The sequence below is a fragment of the Heptranchias perlo genome, chromosome 1 (genome assembly GCF_035084215.1).
Source record: "Heptranchias perlo isolate sHepPer1 chromosome 1, sHepPer1.hap1, whole genome shotgun sequence".
Taxonomy (NCBI): Eukaryota; Metazoa; Chordata; class Chondrichthyes; order Hexanchiformes; family Hexanchidae; genus Heptranchias; species Heptranchias perlo.
This window is the reverse complement of record NC_090325.1, coordinates 187,382,994-187,403,000: the sequence shown is the minus strand read 5'-3', so window position 1 is coordinate 187,403,000 and position 20,007 is coordinate 187,382,994. Positions and strand designations below refer to the sequence as shown.

Below are 20,007 nucleotides of genomic sequence, written 5' to 3'. Positions count from 1 at the left end.
TTATATGTCCTTGTTTTTAGTCGGATACTATCCTTAATTTCTTTACTTAGCCACGGATGGCTGTCATTTCTTTTACACCCTTTTTTCCTCAGTGGAATATATTTGTTTTGAAAGTTGTAAAATAACTCCTTAAATGAACACCACTGCTCATGTACCGTCTTACCCCTTAATCTATTTTCCCAGTCCACTTTAATCAATTCCGCCCTCATACCATCATAGTCTCCTTTATTCAAGCTCAGTACGCTTGTTTGAGAACCAACCTTCTCTCACCCTCTAATTGGATATGGAATGTAACCATGTTATGGTCACTCATTCCAAGGGGATCCTTAACTAGGACATTATTAATTAATCCTGGCTCATTACACAGGACCAGGTCCAAGATTGCTTGCCCCTTTGTAGGATCAGTTACGTACTGCTCAAGAAATCCATCCCTAATACACTCAATAAACTCTTCCTCAAGGCTGCCCTGCCCAATTTGATTTGTCCAGTTAATATGATAGTTAAAATCCCCCATAATTATAGCTGTTCCCTTATTACATGCCCTGACTATTTCCTGATTAATACTTCTTCCAGCAGAGTTGCAACTATTAGGAGGCCTATATACTACGCCCACTAGTGTTTTTTTCCCCTTATTATTCCTTATCTCTACCCAAACTGTTTCATTATCCTGATCCTTTGTCCCAATATCATTTCTCTGTATTACAGTGATTCCTTCCCTTATTAACATAGCCACCCCACCTCCCCTTCCCTCCTGCCTGTCCTTCCTGATTGTTAAATAACCTGGCATATTTAATTCCCAGTCGTTGTCAACCTGCAGCCATGTTTCTGTAATGGCCACAAGATCATACCCATACGTAGTTATTTGTGCCGTTAACTCGTCCATTTTGTTACGAATGCTACGTGCATTCAGATAAAGAACTTTCAAATATGTTTTGTGACACTTCGTTCCTGCTTTTTCCTTCTTGTCCTGATGTTTGTCCTGGATCTCCTCTGCGTACTTGCTGAAGGTGCTGCCGAACTTGGACCAGGCTTTATAGGGGATGGTGATGGAGTTCCTGTAAGAGGGCTTCACCTCACTCACTCGCATGAACACGCCGTACTTGTTGGAGCCCACATCGAAGAAGAAGCGCTTTCTGTCCACGGTGATGGACGTGCCCTCGGGCAACTCAGACTGGCCGCACGGCTCGTCGTCCACGCCGTAGTCGTCGATCAGCTTCGCCAGCGCGTCCCTGAACTCGATGAGCCCTTGGGCCGGCAGGGCGATGGTCTGGCCTTGCATCCCCCCCAAGCCGGGGCCTTGATTTAAGGTCTGGCGGATGGTTCTCCTTGGATGCCTTGGTGGGATCCAAAGTGGCAGGTACTCTCTCTAAAAAGCTCAGACAAAAAGGTGTTAGAAGCATTTGAAAAGCTGAACCTGAAGAAACAGGAGGGAGATTGTAGTGAGAATGTAATGACTTCACCATCAAAACCTAAAGATGAATTTTAGAATCAAAACTAAATATTGACAGGTCCAAATCAATGAACAATCCTTAAATTGAATGCAACACAATCTTTATTACGCAGGCATAGACAAACATCAAATGCATTTTCCTTATGTCAACAGTTGCATACAAGACAATTGTAACTAGCAAGTCTGCAAGTTACATTACCAATCATGCTACAAACATACCACCGGACTACTACTCATAATCCAACGTTTTATAGCTAGGTTTAAAAGTCTTGTGGGTTTCCCCCCCCCCCAACCCATTAAAAATGAGACACCTCCAACTTCACTGAAAATATCTGCATTTATTGAGTTTTGCTGGAAATGAGCCCATGTAGCTGGCCCAAAGTCAAAACCACCAGTGAATTTCAAATCACTTTCAGATCAATGTCACATCCGAGTCAGAAACCCAACAGTCTCCATCTGCAGATCACAGTGACCCAACCACTGCCACAGTCTCCACAGGGAAAGTGCACGACATCTATCTGATTCAAAGTGCTAATGACAGGTATAGCTCTAGTATTAGCAGTACGGCCAACCAGCTGATTTGCTGTTGTGAATGAAGAACAAAAAGTTCGATGTTCATTAGCCCCTTCTTCAAACCTCTGTGTAATCGTTTGCACGTGCAGTGTGTATAGGAGGGTCACCCCCTTCTCCCAAAATCAAGTACAAGAACCAAAGATTGAATAAATCCCTAAATACTAGATCTGGAGGAGAGGGGATTGGTAGTTCAAAGACAGCCAAACCTACCTATACTGTACACCCAGCAACCAAATACAGAAACATAATTAAAATTAAAAACAGTTAAACAAAAGCTAAGTAATCTTAGCGAGTAAACAGTGTCATCTTTAAAATTGTTCCAATTGAAAACTCAACACATCGAATGCCCCATGAAATGCATGAAGTTTTCTATGTTGGCTTGGACTGGAAATACCAACCATTAAATGAAGGATATACAAATTGAAAATATGTTAACTCAGTGGAAAGCAAAACGGTAGAAAGAGCAACTTTAAAGGTCCTGATACATAATAAAGCTCATAAGACTAGTGCAGACAGTGATGTAGCTTAAGGAAGAACGCTGGTTCCTAACTAACACCAAGAAAGTTGCTGGAACACTTGCTGTGTGTGGTCCCCTGTTATCAATTAAAGAACTGTTGTGTCTCATATTTGCTGCTCCCATCTAGGCCTTCTCCAAGGACTTGTAGTATTCAGTCAGGACTGCCCACGCTTTCACAGCCATGAAGCCTTCTGGCGGGTTCTCTCCTTCCTGCGCTAACTTACGCATGCGTGTTCCAGAGATAAAGTCATAATCTTCGTGGCTTTAAATTAGAAAATAAAACGCAAGAATTAAAAAAACTAAACTAACTTGTTGAATAAAAAAAAAATGCATTGTGCACTAAATACTTTTTAATTTTATTTTTAGTTCTGGCAGATTTATTTACTTTCTTTGTTTTCAAACCAAAAAGGCAGTAAACAATTTATATAATAGGCTGGGTGAGATTGCATGCTTTCATAGCATGCAGTGAAAATAGTAACGTCTTGAAAGCTAATTCAGTGCAGCCCTTTTACAAATCATCTCTGATGAGATCACTTCCCTCTTGAAATAACTTTTTGAAGACTTTCTTTTTCTGAGGGTTTGCTGCCCTCTAATTTCTTCTCCTCTTTCTCCCCTTGTGGTCTACCCTGGTTTGCAGCTGAGATGGTGGGTGGGCAATCTGTTTCTAGATCTCTGCCAATGCGACTCTAAGGCTGCCTGCTAGGAGGCATGCAAGAGCAGCCCAACTCTCCCTCTGGGAAAGTACCAGGCCTTCAGATGGCACCTCTACAAAGCAATGCAGCAGAGATGGGAAACTTGAACCTGCTTTTCATCACTGTGCACCGTCACATACTTTGCTGCTGATGTGCTGTTCTTTGAATTTACTACTTTATTCATTTTAACCCTTTGTGGACTTTTTTGGAGGGCGAACACAAAGACTTGCATTTACACTTTAGCGTTTGATGCAATCCTTGAAATGCTTCACACAAATTACATGTGTAGACCAAATATTAAATTTAGAAAATGTTTTGGATTATAACCCCAATCTGTGCATTCCATAACAGTTTCATAGAATCTTATAGCACATGAGGAGGCCATTCGGCCCATTATGCCTGTGCTTTGAAAGAGCTATCTAATTAGTCCCACTCCTCTGCCCTTTATCCATAGCTCTGCAAATTTTTCCTTTTCAAGAATATATCCAATATTGTAAATTAATATTTCATAAAACGTAACTTATTTTATGGATCATGAAATGGGACATAGGCGGCCTTCAGCGGTATCTTCCAGCGAAATCCTGTGACATGAATAGCTACATCTTCCCTATAGTTCCCCTCCAATGAAGGACCATAGATCATAGAACGCCAAGCAGCACTTCTGAAGCTTAGAATGCTACTACATACGGAAAAGCATCTGCACCGACATCAGCTGCACGCACGATACAGCTACTTATGAATGTAGAAACGGGAGCTGGCCATTCAGCCCCTCGAGCATGTTCCGCCATTCAATTAGATCATAGCTGATCTGTACCTCAACTCCATTTACCCGCCTTTGATCCACATCCTTTGATACCCTTACCTAACAAAAATCCATCTCAGTTTTGAAAATATCAATTGACCCAGCATCCATTTACCTGCAGCTTGAAGGACTGAATTTGCACCAGTAAGCAGGCAGATGATGCTCCAGTACATATCACAGTATTATGATGTATATCGATTTCTGGAGTGGTGTACTAGCTCCAGATGTTATACTGGATCTAGTACTCCAGAATCAAAGTCACCTAATTGGGTAGATCGTGGTGATGAGGGAGCAGCTAAAGCACAGTGCAATTCCACAAACTACTAAAACTGTAAATTCAGCCCAAAAATTGTAATAAAACACAAATAAGTGAATGATCCAGTTCACAGTGCTCCAGTTTTTAAAAAAAAATCAGGGATTTAGTGTTAGCTATTTTCAGATGGCCCAGGAAAAAAAATAATATTTCCCCTTTTAAATTTGATGTCTCTTTTCTCAATTAGGTCTCCCCACACCACTGAGTCCAAGAGGAGGAATCTTCAACTTCTTTACACTCCTGATTATTAAAGCAAATTGCGCTTCTCATGTACTGAACCTCATAAGCTCATACTTACTGTTCAGGGTCATAATAGTCCATGCATTTCTTTCCCTTATTATACGCAGCCACACGGAATGGGACGATTTCCAGGGACAGTAGGCCTGGGGCCATGGTCAGTACTTTAGCTCCATGCGTTGGCTCGTACAAGTCCTTCTTAGTCTCCGGGTGTGGCATGCCTGCGGGGTCGCGGCCCACAATGTAGAAATTAGCTCCTGCAATCATGCGGGACCTGCAGTGCCATTGGACCTGTAGCGGTAAATGTGCGAAGAGCGTGAATTGGATGATATTAACATTCGTTTTTCTCTCTGTTTTGAAATGCTCTCGTACTTGACAATATGGCAATCAGGGAACTTGTAGCTCAAGTTTCGAAACTTCAAGCCTTTCTGGTGTAACATTTCCCTGATGGCCTTCCCAGGAGTCTGCCTGTTAGCCATCAAGCACACTGCGCATAGCTTCAAATTAATGCCTATTCCTTAAATTTCCCAAAAGGAGATGGGGAAGAAGGACATCCCCTTCCAAGGTGCCTTGAAGTGTTGCAGCTGCTGGGCTGGGTCACACTGCAGTTTATATAGAGGGAACATTTATTTGAGGGGAAAGGTGTTCTTAGTATGAAACACTTAAGGTGAGGTGAGAGTGACTGCCCTTGACATCAAGGCAGCATTTGACAGAGTGTGGCATCAAGGAGCCCTAGTAAAACTGAAGTCAATGGGAATCAGGGGGAAAACTCTCCAGTGGCTGGAGTCATACCTAGCACAGAGGAAAATGGTAGTGGTTGTTGGAGGTCAATCATCTCAGCCCCAGGACATTGCTGCAGGAGTTCCTCAAGGCAGTGTCCTAGGCCCAACCATCTTCAGCTGCTTCATCAATGACCTTCCCTCCATCATAAGGTCGCTGATGATTGCACAGTGTTCAGTTCCATTCACAACCCCTCAAATAATGAAGCAGTCCGAGCCCGCATGCAGCAAGACCTGGACAACATCCAGGCTTTGGTTCATAAGTGGCAAGTAACATTTGCGCCAGGCAAGGACCATCTCCAACAAGAGAGTGTCTAACCACCTCCCCTTGACATTCAACGGCATTACCATCATCGAATCCCCCACCATCAACATCCTGGGGGGTCAGCATTGACCAGAAACTTAACTGGACCAGCCACATAAATACTGTGGCTACAAGAGCAGGTCAGAGGCTGGGTATTCTGCGGCGAGTGATTCACCTCCTGACTCCCCAAAGCCTTTCCACCATCTACAAGGCACAAGTCAGGAGTGTGATGGAATACTCTCCACTTGCCTGGATGAGTGCAGCTCCAACAACACTCAAGAAGCTCGACACCATCCAGGACAAAGCAGCCCGCTTGATTGGCACCCCATCCACCACACTAAACATTCACTCCCTTCACCACCGGCGCACTGTGGCTGCAGTGTGTACCATCTACAGGATGCACTGCAGCAACTCACCAAGGCTTCTTCGACAGCATCTCCCAAACCCACGACCTCTACCACCTAGAAGGACAAGGGCAGCAGGCACATGGGAACACCACCACCTGCACGTTCCCCTCCAAGTCACACACAATCCCAACTTGGAAATATATCGCCGTTCCTTCATCGTTGCTGGGTCAAAATCCTGGAACTCCCTTCCTAACAGCACTGTGGGAGAACCTTCACCACTTGGACTGCAGCAGTTCAAGAAGGCAGCTCACCACCACCTTCTCAAGAGCAATTAGGGATGGGCAATAAATGCTGGCCTTGCCAGCAACGCCCACATCCCATGAATGAATAAAAAAAAACTTAACCCTTCTTGTGGTGTGTAGTTTAAAATAAGACCTACAATTGGAAAAATAACCAGTTAGGCTCCTCACAGGTCCAGGAAACAGATGCCCAGAGGAAAGCAAGTATGCTCCACAAAGTGCAAGGCATGGGGATTCTCTCAAAGTCTACTAGCCAGCATCGATTCCTGTAGTTACCTATTTGCACCCATTGGAGACGAAACACAAAGGTAAAATTGGTCTTCACCAGTAGTGGAATCATAGCGAATTGGCAACCCGTTTTACACAGTGCCTGATTTTCTTTTGATTGAAGCGACTGGCGAAGGCCAATTGCACTCCTAAGCTCTCTCAGGAACCTTCTTTCCAATCTCACGAGAACAAGTCTGCTCAAATCAGCTTCATTCATCTTTGGGGCACTATGTGTACGTCAGAAAGATATCAAAACCGTAGGACACACAATAGAATAAGGACTTTGCATTTGAGGAACTTCCCCTTTTTTCTCTCTTTATTCACCCTCAGATAAAGCTTAATGGTTGGAAGTCAAGTTTTGGTGGCAAAGTCAAACAAGGAAGAACCTAAAGAAATTATTATATGGTGAGATTCCCAATTAGTGTTTAGGAATACCTAATTTTGCTACCGGGACAATGAGTTGCTCAATAATTTTGAAACAATTTTATGGCAAATGGCATCACAGATAAAAATTAGGATGTATTCAGGAATCATCTGAATCAAGAGAATGTTGAACCATAAAACCGCAAGTACAGAATGCAAGTCAGAGGAAGCTGTGTGAAAACTACAGATTTTGGTCAGGCTGCACCTCGAATAGTGTGCCCAGTTCTGGTCAACAAACAAGGGGAACTTTCAAGCTCGGAGCGCAGAGGAGAGCCACAAGGCTAATCCCTGGCGTCACAGGTCAGGGTTATAAGGAAGGGCTAAACAGACTTGGGCTTTTCAGTCTAAAAAGGAGTCTGAGAAATGATCTTATACAAGCATAAGATTGTTAAGGGAATGGATAAGGTAAAACAGGAATACTACTTTAAATTAAACTAAGAGTAGGACAAGGTGGCACAGGTAAATTTAGTACTATTTTCAGACGTACTTCACACAAAGAGTGATCAGCACTTGGAATGGACTTTAATGGAAGTGAAAAACCTCAATCATTTAAGAAACAGCTGGATGCTACAAAGGGGGGAATTGCAGGGTGCTTCTGGATAGATGAATTAAGATGGGCTAAATGGCCTTTCTCATCCGTAAGTATCTTGTGACCTACTAACAAAGAATATAGAGAAGAGGGATTAGGCTTGTAGCATAACTTAAAAGTCTGACTGCAAACAATCTGGACTGCAATTCACAATTGATGCCATTGAAAATATGAATGCCTTTTTTGCAAGGTAAGTGAGCCAGCTCTTTAATCAGGTAGCTGTCTGCACCATACACCTGCTAAGCTAACTTACTCATATCCAGCCATGATGTGGAGATGCCGGTGATGGATTGGAGTGTACAAATGTAAGGAATCTTACAACACCAGGTTATAGTCCAAATAAAACTGTTGGACTATAACCTGGTGTTGTAAGATTCCTTACATTTACTCATATCTGGCAGTGAATGGATCTTGTACACTGAGTGTCAACTGCAATGCTGCATGCTGTGAAATATAGCCATCACAGCAGAGGAGCCAATATTTACTCAGCCTCGTTAGCCGTGGCTCAGTGGTAGAACTCTCACCACAGAGTCAGATGGTCGTGAGTTCAAGCCCCACTCCAGAGACTAGGTTGATACTTCAGTACAGTACTGAGGGAGCATTGCACTGTCAAAGGGGCCATCTTTTGGATAAGACGTTAAACCGAGGCCCTGTCTGCCCCCCTCGGGTGGATGTAACACATCTCATGACACTACCTGAAGAGCAGGGGTGTTCTCCCGGTGTCCTGGCTAACATTTATCCCTCAACTAACACCCAAAACACATGAAATAAAGACAGAAAATGCTGGAGAACACTCAGCAGCATATGTGGAGAAAGAAACAGTTAACGTTTCAGGTCGATGATCTTTCATCAGAATCGATGTCCTGGTCACGTATATCACTGCTGCTTATGGAATCTAGCAGTGTGTAAATTAGCTGCCATGTTTCCTATATTACAACAGTGACCACACTTCAAAAATACTTAATTGGCTATAAAGCGCTTTGGGACATCCTGAGGTCATGAAAGGCACTGTATAAATGCAAGTTCTTTCTATCTTTACTCATCTAGAATTTGATTTAGGCTGCTGTAAAATTTAGGCCCCTGTAAAATTTATCTCCTGTATAAATGGGATAAGGCTTCTGTGTGATGGAGACAGATATGCAACACTGTCAGTTTTCACAGGGTGGTTGCTGCAGCCTCAGTAATTATTATAATTGTAATAATGGACAGTACTGTCTAAGTCCCTTCCTCCCCTCCCCCCCCCCCACCCCACCCTTGTAAAGCAAAAACTTAAGACATTTTCCCAGGGCACTTTGAAGAGTTATAAAGTGAATTTTCTACAGTATTGCACTCTAGGTGTGAAACGTCCTCTTCCCAATATGCTGTTTTGTTTTTGAGAATGCCAAGCACACCAGACCAATCTGCCATCTGTACAGATTGCCAGCACAGGATGTGGAGACTGCCAAACCCACAAATTTGTCAGCGTCAAGAAGGTTCTACCACAAACTATTCTGGAATTGGGACATTACGGGCGGATTCAACAACAAAAAAATAGGCAGCACATTGATCTCATTAGTCAAAATTTGTGCTCGGATACAGCTATATTCTATAGCGGCAACAGAGAGATTCTATGCCCAATGTAATAGCAATTCACACATGTAACCAGTTGCTTAAGGGCTGGCAGCCTTAGAACTTATTCTAGAATTTGACAGCTGTGCTATAATTCCTACAGTTCACTCCTACAGGAAAAGCACAATAGTGAGGCTAGATACTGATTTGAGCTCCTACAAGCAAGTGCATACAGGTGATCTAGTCAAGTGTGCTGTTATCACAACTTGCCCTGTTACATTGGCTTAAGATTATCCAAGAGGACACTAAATTTTTTGGAGGAGAGTAGGAAATGACCAACCACACTACTTAAGTGAGAACACTTACAAAACACATCAACCCTTTCCAGAACATGATGTACTATGTACATATAGATCTCTCTACCAGTTAACTGGAGATCACTCAAAGTTAAGCTTAAGATTTATGGTTCTTTTATACTCGAGAAAGCACTGGAGTAAATCTGTTATTGATAAGATACCCTCTACAAAAGTATAAAGGATGAACACACGGAGTGCAATTAAGGTATACGTTTCATACCTCTCAGGTTATAGGTGTGGGACCAGCCATAAGCCGTCATTCCAACCCACCTACTGTTCCATGTCAGTTTTCGAACAGCAGTTGTTGTAAAAGTTGATATGAAAAGGAGGAGAAACCAAATGGTAAACTGGCAGATTTTAAATCAGTACAAAATACCATACTATATTCCTCAAAGCTTGAACTCTTTTGAAAGGGAACTTTTAGAAGCTCTTACAATCTGTTTTTATATTTCTTGCTAGTTTACTCTCATATTCAATTTTCTCCTTCTTTATAAGAACATAAGAAATAGGACTGCAGGGTTGTTTGCCCAAGACCTGCAGTGTCAAAATATCCAAGTCTTGACAGTGTAGGTAAGGTGACTAATCATTTTCTCAAGATCTGGACTAAAGAACAATGTAATTTTAATCTCTCCATTTCATTTAGAATGTGATTTCCTTCAGCACTTTTACTCAATCTTCAGATTTGCTGCTGATGTTTTAGTTTTCGTATCACTGTTAATCTTACCTTCCCCCAACCCCAAAATATACAGATTATGGTGACAAGTTTACTTAGGTAGTTTCCATTAAAAATGTGGATATATTTTCAATTTAAATTCCTATATGAAAATAAGGACAGAATATCTGACTTTAAAATGGGGATAAATTATCCCCTGCCCTCCAACCCTTGGTCTTAAATGCCTGTGAGCAACGCCACGAGAGATCGACTAATATCATAGAATCATACAGCACAGGAAGTAGCCATTCGGCCCATCGTGCCTATTCCCGTCTTTGAAAGAGCTATCCAATTAGTCCAACTCCCCAGCTCTTTCCCCATAGCCCTGCAATTTTTTCCTTCTCAAGTATACAGCTATATATATTTTTAGCTATATGTGAGAGAGAGAGAGAGAGAGAGAGAGAGAGTAATAGGATAAGCTGCAAGTAGAACAACGCCCGAATAAAGCCGTTGTAGGGTCATACCTTGCAATATTCATTTGGGCCACAAGGAGGACTGTAAGACTAAGAAACCAGCCTAAAACATTATAGAGGATGATACATTTTACTATGAATTAGATGTAGGACACCACAAAATTACTAGGCATGTATCTGTAATAACTATAATATATAAATCAAGTAGACTGCCTCCAGTAAAATATATGCCTTCTAGCTGCTTTGGGACTGCAAAAACAATTTTTAAAAAAGAAAACACTATTTCTACTGTTTGCAGTTTTGCTTCTTTTCTGGCCTTTCATTAAACTTAAGGCCCCTTTTCCTTTAGGAATCACTCATCACATGCTCCTAAGTGCATCTTAAGTTGATTGCTCAGAAGAGCATCAAATAAAGCGATCCAGGATCTTGAACGTCTGGCTGCTTTGGCAGGTGAAGCACAACAAATTCAAAAAACATGGGACACATTTTGGCAGGGGTTCACTCTGCGCTTTTGATCCTTTATACGCAGTGCCTAATGTAAATTGCTAAACTTCACTGGTACACCACATCTGGTCAGGCTCATGCCCTCATACACAGACTGAAGTCAACTTTGCGGTGAGGGCTAGTCAGTGAAATCTTGGGAATGTAACGGTTTTTTTGTCCCCCTTCTAGAAACATCTAAAATAATTGCTGGTGTCGCTACACACAAATTAATCTGGAAGAGTTTTAGGGAGGAAAAAATTACTGAAGCACATAACTTATATAATGCATCCTAAATACTGCAGGGCACTTTAGAAGTATAAATTTACTGAACCGGATTTCAACTTGCTGGACTTCTGCAAAGTTGCTACAAAAATATTTATAGAACTGCCACAATTCATGATACCTGACGCAGATACATGGAATTCGAGAAATGCACAATGGACTTTGCAATTTATCAGAAGATTATTTACTTAAACAGATACCAGAAACAAATACACAGGAACTAGATTTGAAAAGTGTTTTCTGTTCAGCTTTTCACTAATCCAATGATGGGCAAGCCCCTTCAGTGGGACTCTGTTTCTGAAAGAACATAAAATTTGGATTTAATCTTATTTATTGCTGTTTCTCTTTTACAATCACTAGTTAGAGAATTGCTAGCACTTTGGTCACTTTTGGCAGCAAGGCTGATTTAATTTCTTTTAACTCTTCAGGGCTATGAGGAAAGAGTGGGGGAGTGGGACTAACTGGATAGCTCTTTCAAAGAGCCGACACAGGCACGAAGGGCCTAATGGCCGCCTTCTGAGCTACATGACTGTATGATTCTATGACTCCTGTTTAAAAACAATTAAATGTCCTTGTATTTGGCATTGTGTTTTGGAACTTTGAGCACCTCGGGCACAGAGCAAGGCAGTTTATGTAGAGGCTTGACTAACCAACACATTTGAACAAACAGGTATTAATTATCACACATTGAGTCACAATACTAATGTGGTCTTTGGCCTGCTATTGCAGATAACTTCTTAAAAAGATTATTGATTAAAAATTGGGGGACGGGAGAGGGAAATTCACCTCGGTTGGTCCAGCATACATCATGGGAGAGGGGAAGATGGCCACAACAGTAGATTCCGGTTTAAGTATTCCCTCCTCCAACACGGCAGCATGCTGCTTCATTCTCCATATTAAAGGTACATCATCATCTTTCGTCCAACCGCCTAGTGGGTGAAGAAGAAGAACTGGACGCCTGTAGCCACGTTCAATCAACTGCTGAAAGGTGTCCTGCATCAACAGAGCATGTCCATTGTGCACTGGGTTGCGTAGCTGAAATGCGAAGACAGCATCTAGGGGGTGGAAACAATTAAGGCACATTTACTTCACTGGAAAGATCCATTTTAGAAATATTTTGATTAACATCATGGCCACTCCCTATTCAAGTTCCAGGGTGGCCCACAGCCCAAGCCAATCAGTAAAGCTCTCTGCCAAACTACACCATCAGGTACCAATAGGTTAACGTGTGCCAGTGTGTTATTACCAAAGAACAAATGCAATAAATAGTTATTAAATATTTTAACTTTTATAGCCAGTCACTTTTGCACGGTCCTCTGCCAGACAGATCACATACTCCAACATGACATTTGATTTTTAAACTCTTGGTTTGCACACTCCTTACTCGTGATTGCTGCAGTATTTTTCTTCCTCAAAGGATGGGCCGGTTGGGCTATACATTGTTCACAAGGCAATTACGGGAGAGGAAGGCCATTCATTCTGACGGACCCTATAGTTCCCCCTCCTCCATGCAGCATTCAAATGTTTCTTGAAATGATTCCGAGTTTCTTCCTTCACTATTCTATCCGGAAGTCCATTCCAGATATTGATAACTGTGTAGAGAACTTGGAATAGGGAATGCTGAAGGGTACTTGGATCAGTCATGTCCTAGAGTAATTGCTCGTGAGGACCAGTACTCAGGTTTACACAAAAAGGAGCTCCTACCAAGCAATCTGTCTAAGACCTAAAAACTTGTAAGATGATAACATTTTGTGGCAGACCAAAAGACCATTAGACCCAAACAAACCTGTCCCTTTTTAACAAATCAACCACGCTTACTTACTTTCTCACTATATCCCTTAATAGGTTCTCGCTCCAGAAATGCAACTGTCACTTGAGCCCATTCATATCATCTGCTTCAAAGACCTCCCAGTAACCTCTTCTTCAACTCCATTACTATTCGGATGAAAGCAGTCTGTTTCATTTCACTCGTTACTCTTAACTTCCCAATTTTTAACTTGTGTCACCTGCTATTTGAACCTTTCACCACAGTAAACAATTTGTATGGAAGTTATCATACTCTCCTGTGTCAGCCAATAATGTAAATCTTCATATCACTGTTGGCCTAATCACAAGTTACACCATCACTTCTAGCCTGATCATGAGTAATAGTGATCTCCTGCATTAGGTCAGCTGTTGACAAAAAAAAACAATTGGACAGCTATAAAATAGAGCATGGAAAAAGAACAAGATTCTAGGATATTCCACGGCAATAATAACACATCGAAGATGTCAACACATATAGTTTATGACATCATCTGAACCCCTGATGTATTACAACTCTATAACAGTCTCCAGAATGAGAATTATTACAACACATATGGTTACCAGGTGGATAGTCTATTTGAACTCAGAACCTCAGCAACATTAAAATGATGTAGCCCGACTGGCCTAGAAACTGAACGTAGATCTTCTAATTACATAAACATTATGCTCCGAAGAGGAATACTGCCGACTGAACAAGAGCTCCAAACACGCATTTTTTTTTGAATGTCCAAGGTCACTTCAAGGCTCTTTGCAAGATCCTGATAGGGAGTCTGCATCAAACAGTGCAACAGCTGAGTAATGTTGTATAATGTTCCTACACCGTGAAGAGGCATTGGGATCAATGCGAACACTCAAGTTGATGGAAGGTCACGCAGAAAAGAAGGGAAACAGAGCCAAGCAGTAAGAGAAAATTTTAAAAAAGACTGGATTCATGATTTAGACACAGACATGTAGCTTTCTAGCTAGATGAAGGTACTTGCCCCCAAACCATCACTTGTTGAGTTACTTTGACTTTGCATTCTTTTTAACCTTGCTGGTGATCTACACAATAGGTATGGCCCTTCCTTTAGCTTTCTCGATAATAATAATAAAATACATGCAAAGATCACTATTATGGCTACCTGCCATAACTCTGAGGTGAAGTTGATGCAGCTGTTTCAGTGTACTTGACTCCATGTGCAGCAACATTAGGAGATGCATTTTATGCTTGTCAGGTAATTATACACTGATTCCATTATCCAGCTGGAGGGGCTTAAAGCAAAAAATGGGTGACCCAATATCCCTCCCCCCCCACCTTGTGCAATACAAAGAGAGATGAATGCATCTAGCTAGCTTAGTTGCAGCCACATCAAAAACAGATGCGGCTATAAATATCTACGCAAATTAATTTATTTCCCAGATTAGCAGTGTGAACATATTCATGTGGGCTTGATGCTTTCAGTGAAACTCAAGCTGCCTCAGGGTAAAATAAATCTCAACATTCTTTTATATTTAGACCCACTTTTTAAGAAAAGGAGAAAGTAGCAAGGTGAAAGCTGAATGACATCCCAAGCATACTTGCTTTTCACATTCTTAAATCAGTCGTTAAATAGTCTTCGACTTAAAGCATTACTTTAAAATAAAACACTTTTAAAAATTAACTTTTTTAAATTAAGTATCCAATGGGAAGTTAGGTAACGAGTGGGATAGAAATTCTTCCTCCCTCAGGCCCTGTTTCCAATCCAGCCAAGTCTAATCGGATGAAGGAGAGTCCTATGCGAAATTGTTTTAGCCAATCTCAATGCAGTACAAAACTGACAAATCTCACTCAGCAAGATCACAAAGATGGCTGAAAAAATTCACGGTGCAGTAATGGGATGTTCTTCTGAGGTTGTGGTTGTGACAAAATGAAGTATGTATGTCCCATTTTGGCCAGGTATTGTTCCTATGAAGTCAGTCAGAAAAACCAAGGAGTTTAAAAACCAAATGCAGTTAAATTCCACATCTCTAACCTAAATCAATATAATGTGAGATTTTGTCAGTTATCTCCAAGGTTATAGGCTTGAGTGAGGAATCAAGCTACATAATACAAACACAAAAAGTGCTGTGTGATTGCGGTTCGATTATGACTGACAACTTTTATTCATATAGAAACTGTCAGTTAAATTTTAAATCCAAGGAGCCCCAGCAAATGTTTCAAGGGTATTTAAGTGAGCTGAATTCTTCAAATTAAAGAGAAACAATCTGGATGTTTCAAGAGTTAGCTCAGGGCAGTGTAGCTACCAGAGGTGAGAAATTTAATGAAACCATCACTCAAGTATATAAAATGCTAATTAAGAATATCAATTTAGAATATTGTGAAAATTTGTTTTCCTTCTGAGATAGACAATATAATTTCTACTGTAAATATGGATGTGTTATATTATTGTTAATTATTTGCTGCTCATCTATTTCTAAATAAATGTGCTTCATAGTCAAAATTTAAAACAGGGTCTGATGTTATGATGCTCTACCACTCATCATAGAATGGACGATGATCCCGTGGAGGAAAAAGATAATTTCAATAAGCTAAAGTAATTAACAGAAAGGTTTTTCTGTTTGCTATCCTGGACGTGCTATTGGAAGCTTTCCTAAATATCAGGGCTAATGAAGGTCACAGGGAGCTGGGAACTTGCCTAGGAGAGTAATCTAAAACACAGAAGCTGAAAAATCTACAGGAAGGGTAGAAAATGTTCCAGAAACATTAAAGTGGTTAAGAAACATTGTTTTTTTTTTGGGGGGGGGGGGGGGAAAAAGAGAGAATAAATGTATTTTTACTCTGAACAAGCTGTGCTATAACAGACCTGGGGGTGCTTGATGTTGATACTAAGAAATAAAAGGGGCCGTGTACTAGAGATGAGACTACAAAACAGATAGCATTTCTGTCAAGAAATCCAACTGCATAACTCTTCCATCATACTTTAGGTTTGCACCTTTTGTACAAGTAGGAGTAAGACAGGCAGAAATCAGAACTGGGTAATTTTCAGTGTAAAATTGTTGATGTGGTTGGACCTCTGGGAGCTCTTCTAAAGTCAGCTCCCAAAGGGCTGATGAAACTACAGATGGAATTAATAAAATCTGTTATCTGCCTTTACAAGGTCACTGTCATAAAGGTGAAAACCCAGGCAACAAAGTCATCTGCCAAGGCTGGCCAAACAGGTGAGAGCTCTGGATGTCCCTGCAGCAATACAACCAGGTGTGCAGCACTAAGGGGTACAAGGCAGTAAAGTCCATACAAAGTAACCCATCAATGCCAAGTAGACTTACTTAATCTCCTGAGTTGCTATTAACAGTGTAAAATCTCCCAGGTTGCTGATTTACTAATAGCATTGAAAATGGCGATGGATGCTTAGCTGAAATTTCTGGAGGATCTGTCTCAAACCATAACCACTACCATTCTTTGGCCAGCCTCTAGGAAGAACGTGAGAACAGCCAGGGTTAACCGACCGAGTTTTGTTTCCACCTTGTGGAGAATTGACTGACCGCCATTTGGTTATTTCCAAGTATTATATTTTTATTATTTGCTCATGGGATGTGGGCGTCACTGGCGAGGCCAGCATTTATTGCCCATCCCTAATTGCCTTAGAGGTGGTGGTGGTAAGCCGCTTTCTTGAACCGCTGCAGTCCGTGTGGTGAAGGTTCTCCCAGTGCTGTTAGGAAGGGAGTTCCAGGATTTTGATCCAGCGATGATGAAGGAACGGCGATATATTTCCAAGTCGGGATGGTGTGTGACTTGGAGGGGAACGTGCAGGTGGTGTTCCCATGTGCCTGCTGCCCTTGTCCTTGTCCTTGTAGGTGGTAGAGGTCATGGGATTGGGAGGTGCTGTCGAAGAAGCCTTGGCGAGTTGCTGCAGTGCATCCTGTGGATGGTACACACTGCAGCCACTGTGCGCCGGTGGTGAAGGGAGTGAATGTTTAGGTGCCAATCAAGCGAGCTGCTTTGTCCTGTTTCCGAGAATGGCATTTTTGACAGCAGTAGCTCACTGTGTAGGTGAGATGAGAGTGACTGCCCTTGACATCAGGGCAGCATTTGACAGAGTATGACACCAACGAGCCCTAGCAAAATTGAAGTCAATGGGAATCAGGGGGAAAACTCTCCAGTGGCTGGAATCATACCTAGCACAAAGGAAGATGGTAGTGGTTGTTGGAGGCCAATCATCTCATCCCCAGGACATTGCTGCAGGAGTTCCTCAGGGCAGTGTCCAAGGCCCAACCACCTTCAGCTGCTTCATCAATGACCTTCTCTCCATCAGAAGGTCAGAAATGGGGATGTTCGCTGACGATTGCACAATATTCAGTTCCATTCGCAACACCTCAGATAATGAAACAGTCCGTGCCTACATGCAACAAGACCTGGACAACATCCAGGCTTGGGCTGATAAGTGGCAAGTAACATTCGCGTCAGAGAAGTGCCGGGCAATGACCATCTCCAACAACAGAGAGTATAACCACCTCCCCTTGACATTCAACAGCATTACCATCGCCGAATTCCCCACCACCAACATCCTGGGGGTCACCATTGACTAGAAACTTAACTGGACCAGCCACGTAAATACCGTGGCTACAAGAGCAAGTCAGAGGCTGGGTATTCTGCGGCAAGTGACTCCCCAAAGCCTTTCCACCATCTACAAAGGCAAAAGCCAGTAGTGTGATGGAATACTCTCCACTTGCCTGGACGAGTGCAGCCCCAACAACCCTCAAGAAGCTCGACACCATCCAGGACAAAGCAGCCCACTTGATTGACACCCCCATCCACCACCCTAAACATTCACTCCCTTCACTACCGGCACACTGTGGCTGCAGTGTGTACCATCTACAGGATGCACTGCAACAACTCGCCAAGGCTTCTTCGACAGCACCTCCCAAACCCACGATCTCTACCACCTGGAAGGACAAGGGCAGCAGGCACATGAGAACGACCTGCACGTTCCCCATCAAGTCTCACACCTTCCCGACTTGGAAATATATCGCCGTTCCTTCATCTTCGCTGGGTCAAAATCCTGGAAATCGCTACCTAACAGCACTGTGGGAGAACCTTCACCACTCGGACTGCAGCAGTTCAAGGCGGCAGCTCACCACCACCTTCTCAAGGGCAATTAGAGATGGGCAATAAATGCTGGCCTTGCCAGTGACGCCCACATCCCATGAACGAATGGAAAAAAAAAGTCTGGAATGCAGCACACCGGAGTTTCAGCATATTTTGCATCTATTTTTTATATTTGTTCTCAGGCATGGGAGAAACTGACAGCCGCATTTATTGGTCATCCCTAGTTGCCCCAAGGTGGTGGTGGTGGTGGGCCTTCTGCTTGAATCTGCAGTGTTTCAGCTGATGGTGCTCCAACAATCGTGTTAGGTAGGGAATTCCAGGATACTGACCCAGTGACAATGAAGGAATGTTGATATTCGTCTAAATCAGGATTCTGCATGACTTGGAGGTGATGTTCCCATAACATGACTTCTCTTGCCCTTCTGTCAAAAGGCTGGTATACACTGTCAAAGTAAGTTTGGCGAGTTGCTGCAGTGGATCCTGTTCATAGAATCAATAGATAGATTACAGCATGGAGGGAGGCCATTCGGCCCATCGAGTTTGCGCCGGCTCTATGCAACAGCAATCCAGCTAGTCCCGCTCCCCCACCCTTCCCCCATAGCCCTGCAATGTTTTTCCTTTCAAGTACTTATCCAGTTCCCTTTTGAAGGCCATCATTGAATCTGCCTCCACAACCCCCTCGGGCAGTGCATTCCAGATCCTAACCACTCGCTGTCTAAAAACGTTTCATCTCATGTCACCTTTGGTTCTTTTGTCAACCACCTTAAATCTATGTCCTCTGGTTCTTGACCCTTCCGCTAACGGGAACAGTTTCTCTCTATCTACTCTGTCTAGACCCTTCATGATTTTGAATACCTCTATCAAATCACTTTGCAACTGTCTCTGTTCCAAGGTGAATAACCCCAGCTTCTCCAATCTATCCACATAACTAAAAGTCCCTCATCCCTGGAATCATTCTAGTAAATCTCTTCTGCACCCTCTCCAAGGCCTTCACATCTTTCCTGAAGTGCGGTGCCCAGAACTGGACACAATACTCCAGTTGTGGCCGAACCAATGTTTTATAAAGGTTCATCATAACTTCCATACTTTTGTACTCTATGCCTCTGTTTATAAAGCCCAGGATTCCGTATGCTTTTTTAAACCGCTTTCTCAGCCTGCCCTGCCACCTTCAACAATTTGTGCACATAAACCCCCAGATCTCTGTTTCTGTACCCCTTTTAGAGTTGTGCCCTCTAGTTTATATTGCCTCTCCTCATTCTTCCTACCGAAATGTATCACTTCGCACTTTTCTGCGTTAAATTTCACCTGCCACGTGTCTGCCCATGCCACCAGCCTGTCTATATCCTCTTGAAGTCTATCACTATCCTCCTCACTATTTACTACCCTTCCAAGTTTTGTGTTATGTGCAAATTTTGAAATTGTGCCCTGTACACCCAAGTCCAAGTCATTAATATATATCAAGAAAAGCAGTGGTCCCAGCACTGACCTCTGGGGACCACCACTGTACACCTCCCTCCAATCCGAAAAACAACCGGTCACCACTACTCACTGTTTCCTGTCCCTTAGCCAATTCTGTATCCATGTTGCTACTGCCCCCTTTATTCCGTGGGCCGCAATCTTGATAAGCCTACTGTGCGGCACTTTATCAAACGCCTTTTGAAAGTCCATATTCACCACATCAACTGCATTGCCCTCATCCACCCTCTCTGTTACCTCATCAAAAAACTCTATCAGGTTAGTTAAACGTGAT

General features: G+C 42.5%; 1 protein-coding gene across 1 annotated transcript in view; it reads right to left on the bottom strand.

Moving 5' to 3' along the window:
- Positions 1–1,534: 1,534 nt before the first annotated feature.
- Positions 1,535–20,007, bottom strand: part of papss1 (3'-phosphoadenosine 5'-phosphosulfate synthase 1) — a 59,198-nt gene continuing 40,725 nt past the window's right edge. Inside the window, exons 10-12 of the mRNA XM_067994436.1 lie at positions 12,173–12,441; positions 4,646–4,875; positions 1,535–2,802 (exon numbers count right to left, since the gene is read on the bottom strand). Of these exons, the coding sequence (XP_067850537.1) occupies positions 2,664–2,802; positions 4,646–4,875; positions 12,173–12,441 (638 nt within the window). The 3' untranslated portion in view covers positions 1,535–2,663. The remainder of the gene's footprint in view (positions 2,803–4,645; positions 4,876–12,172; positions 12,442–20,007) is intronic.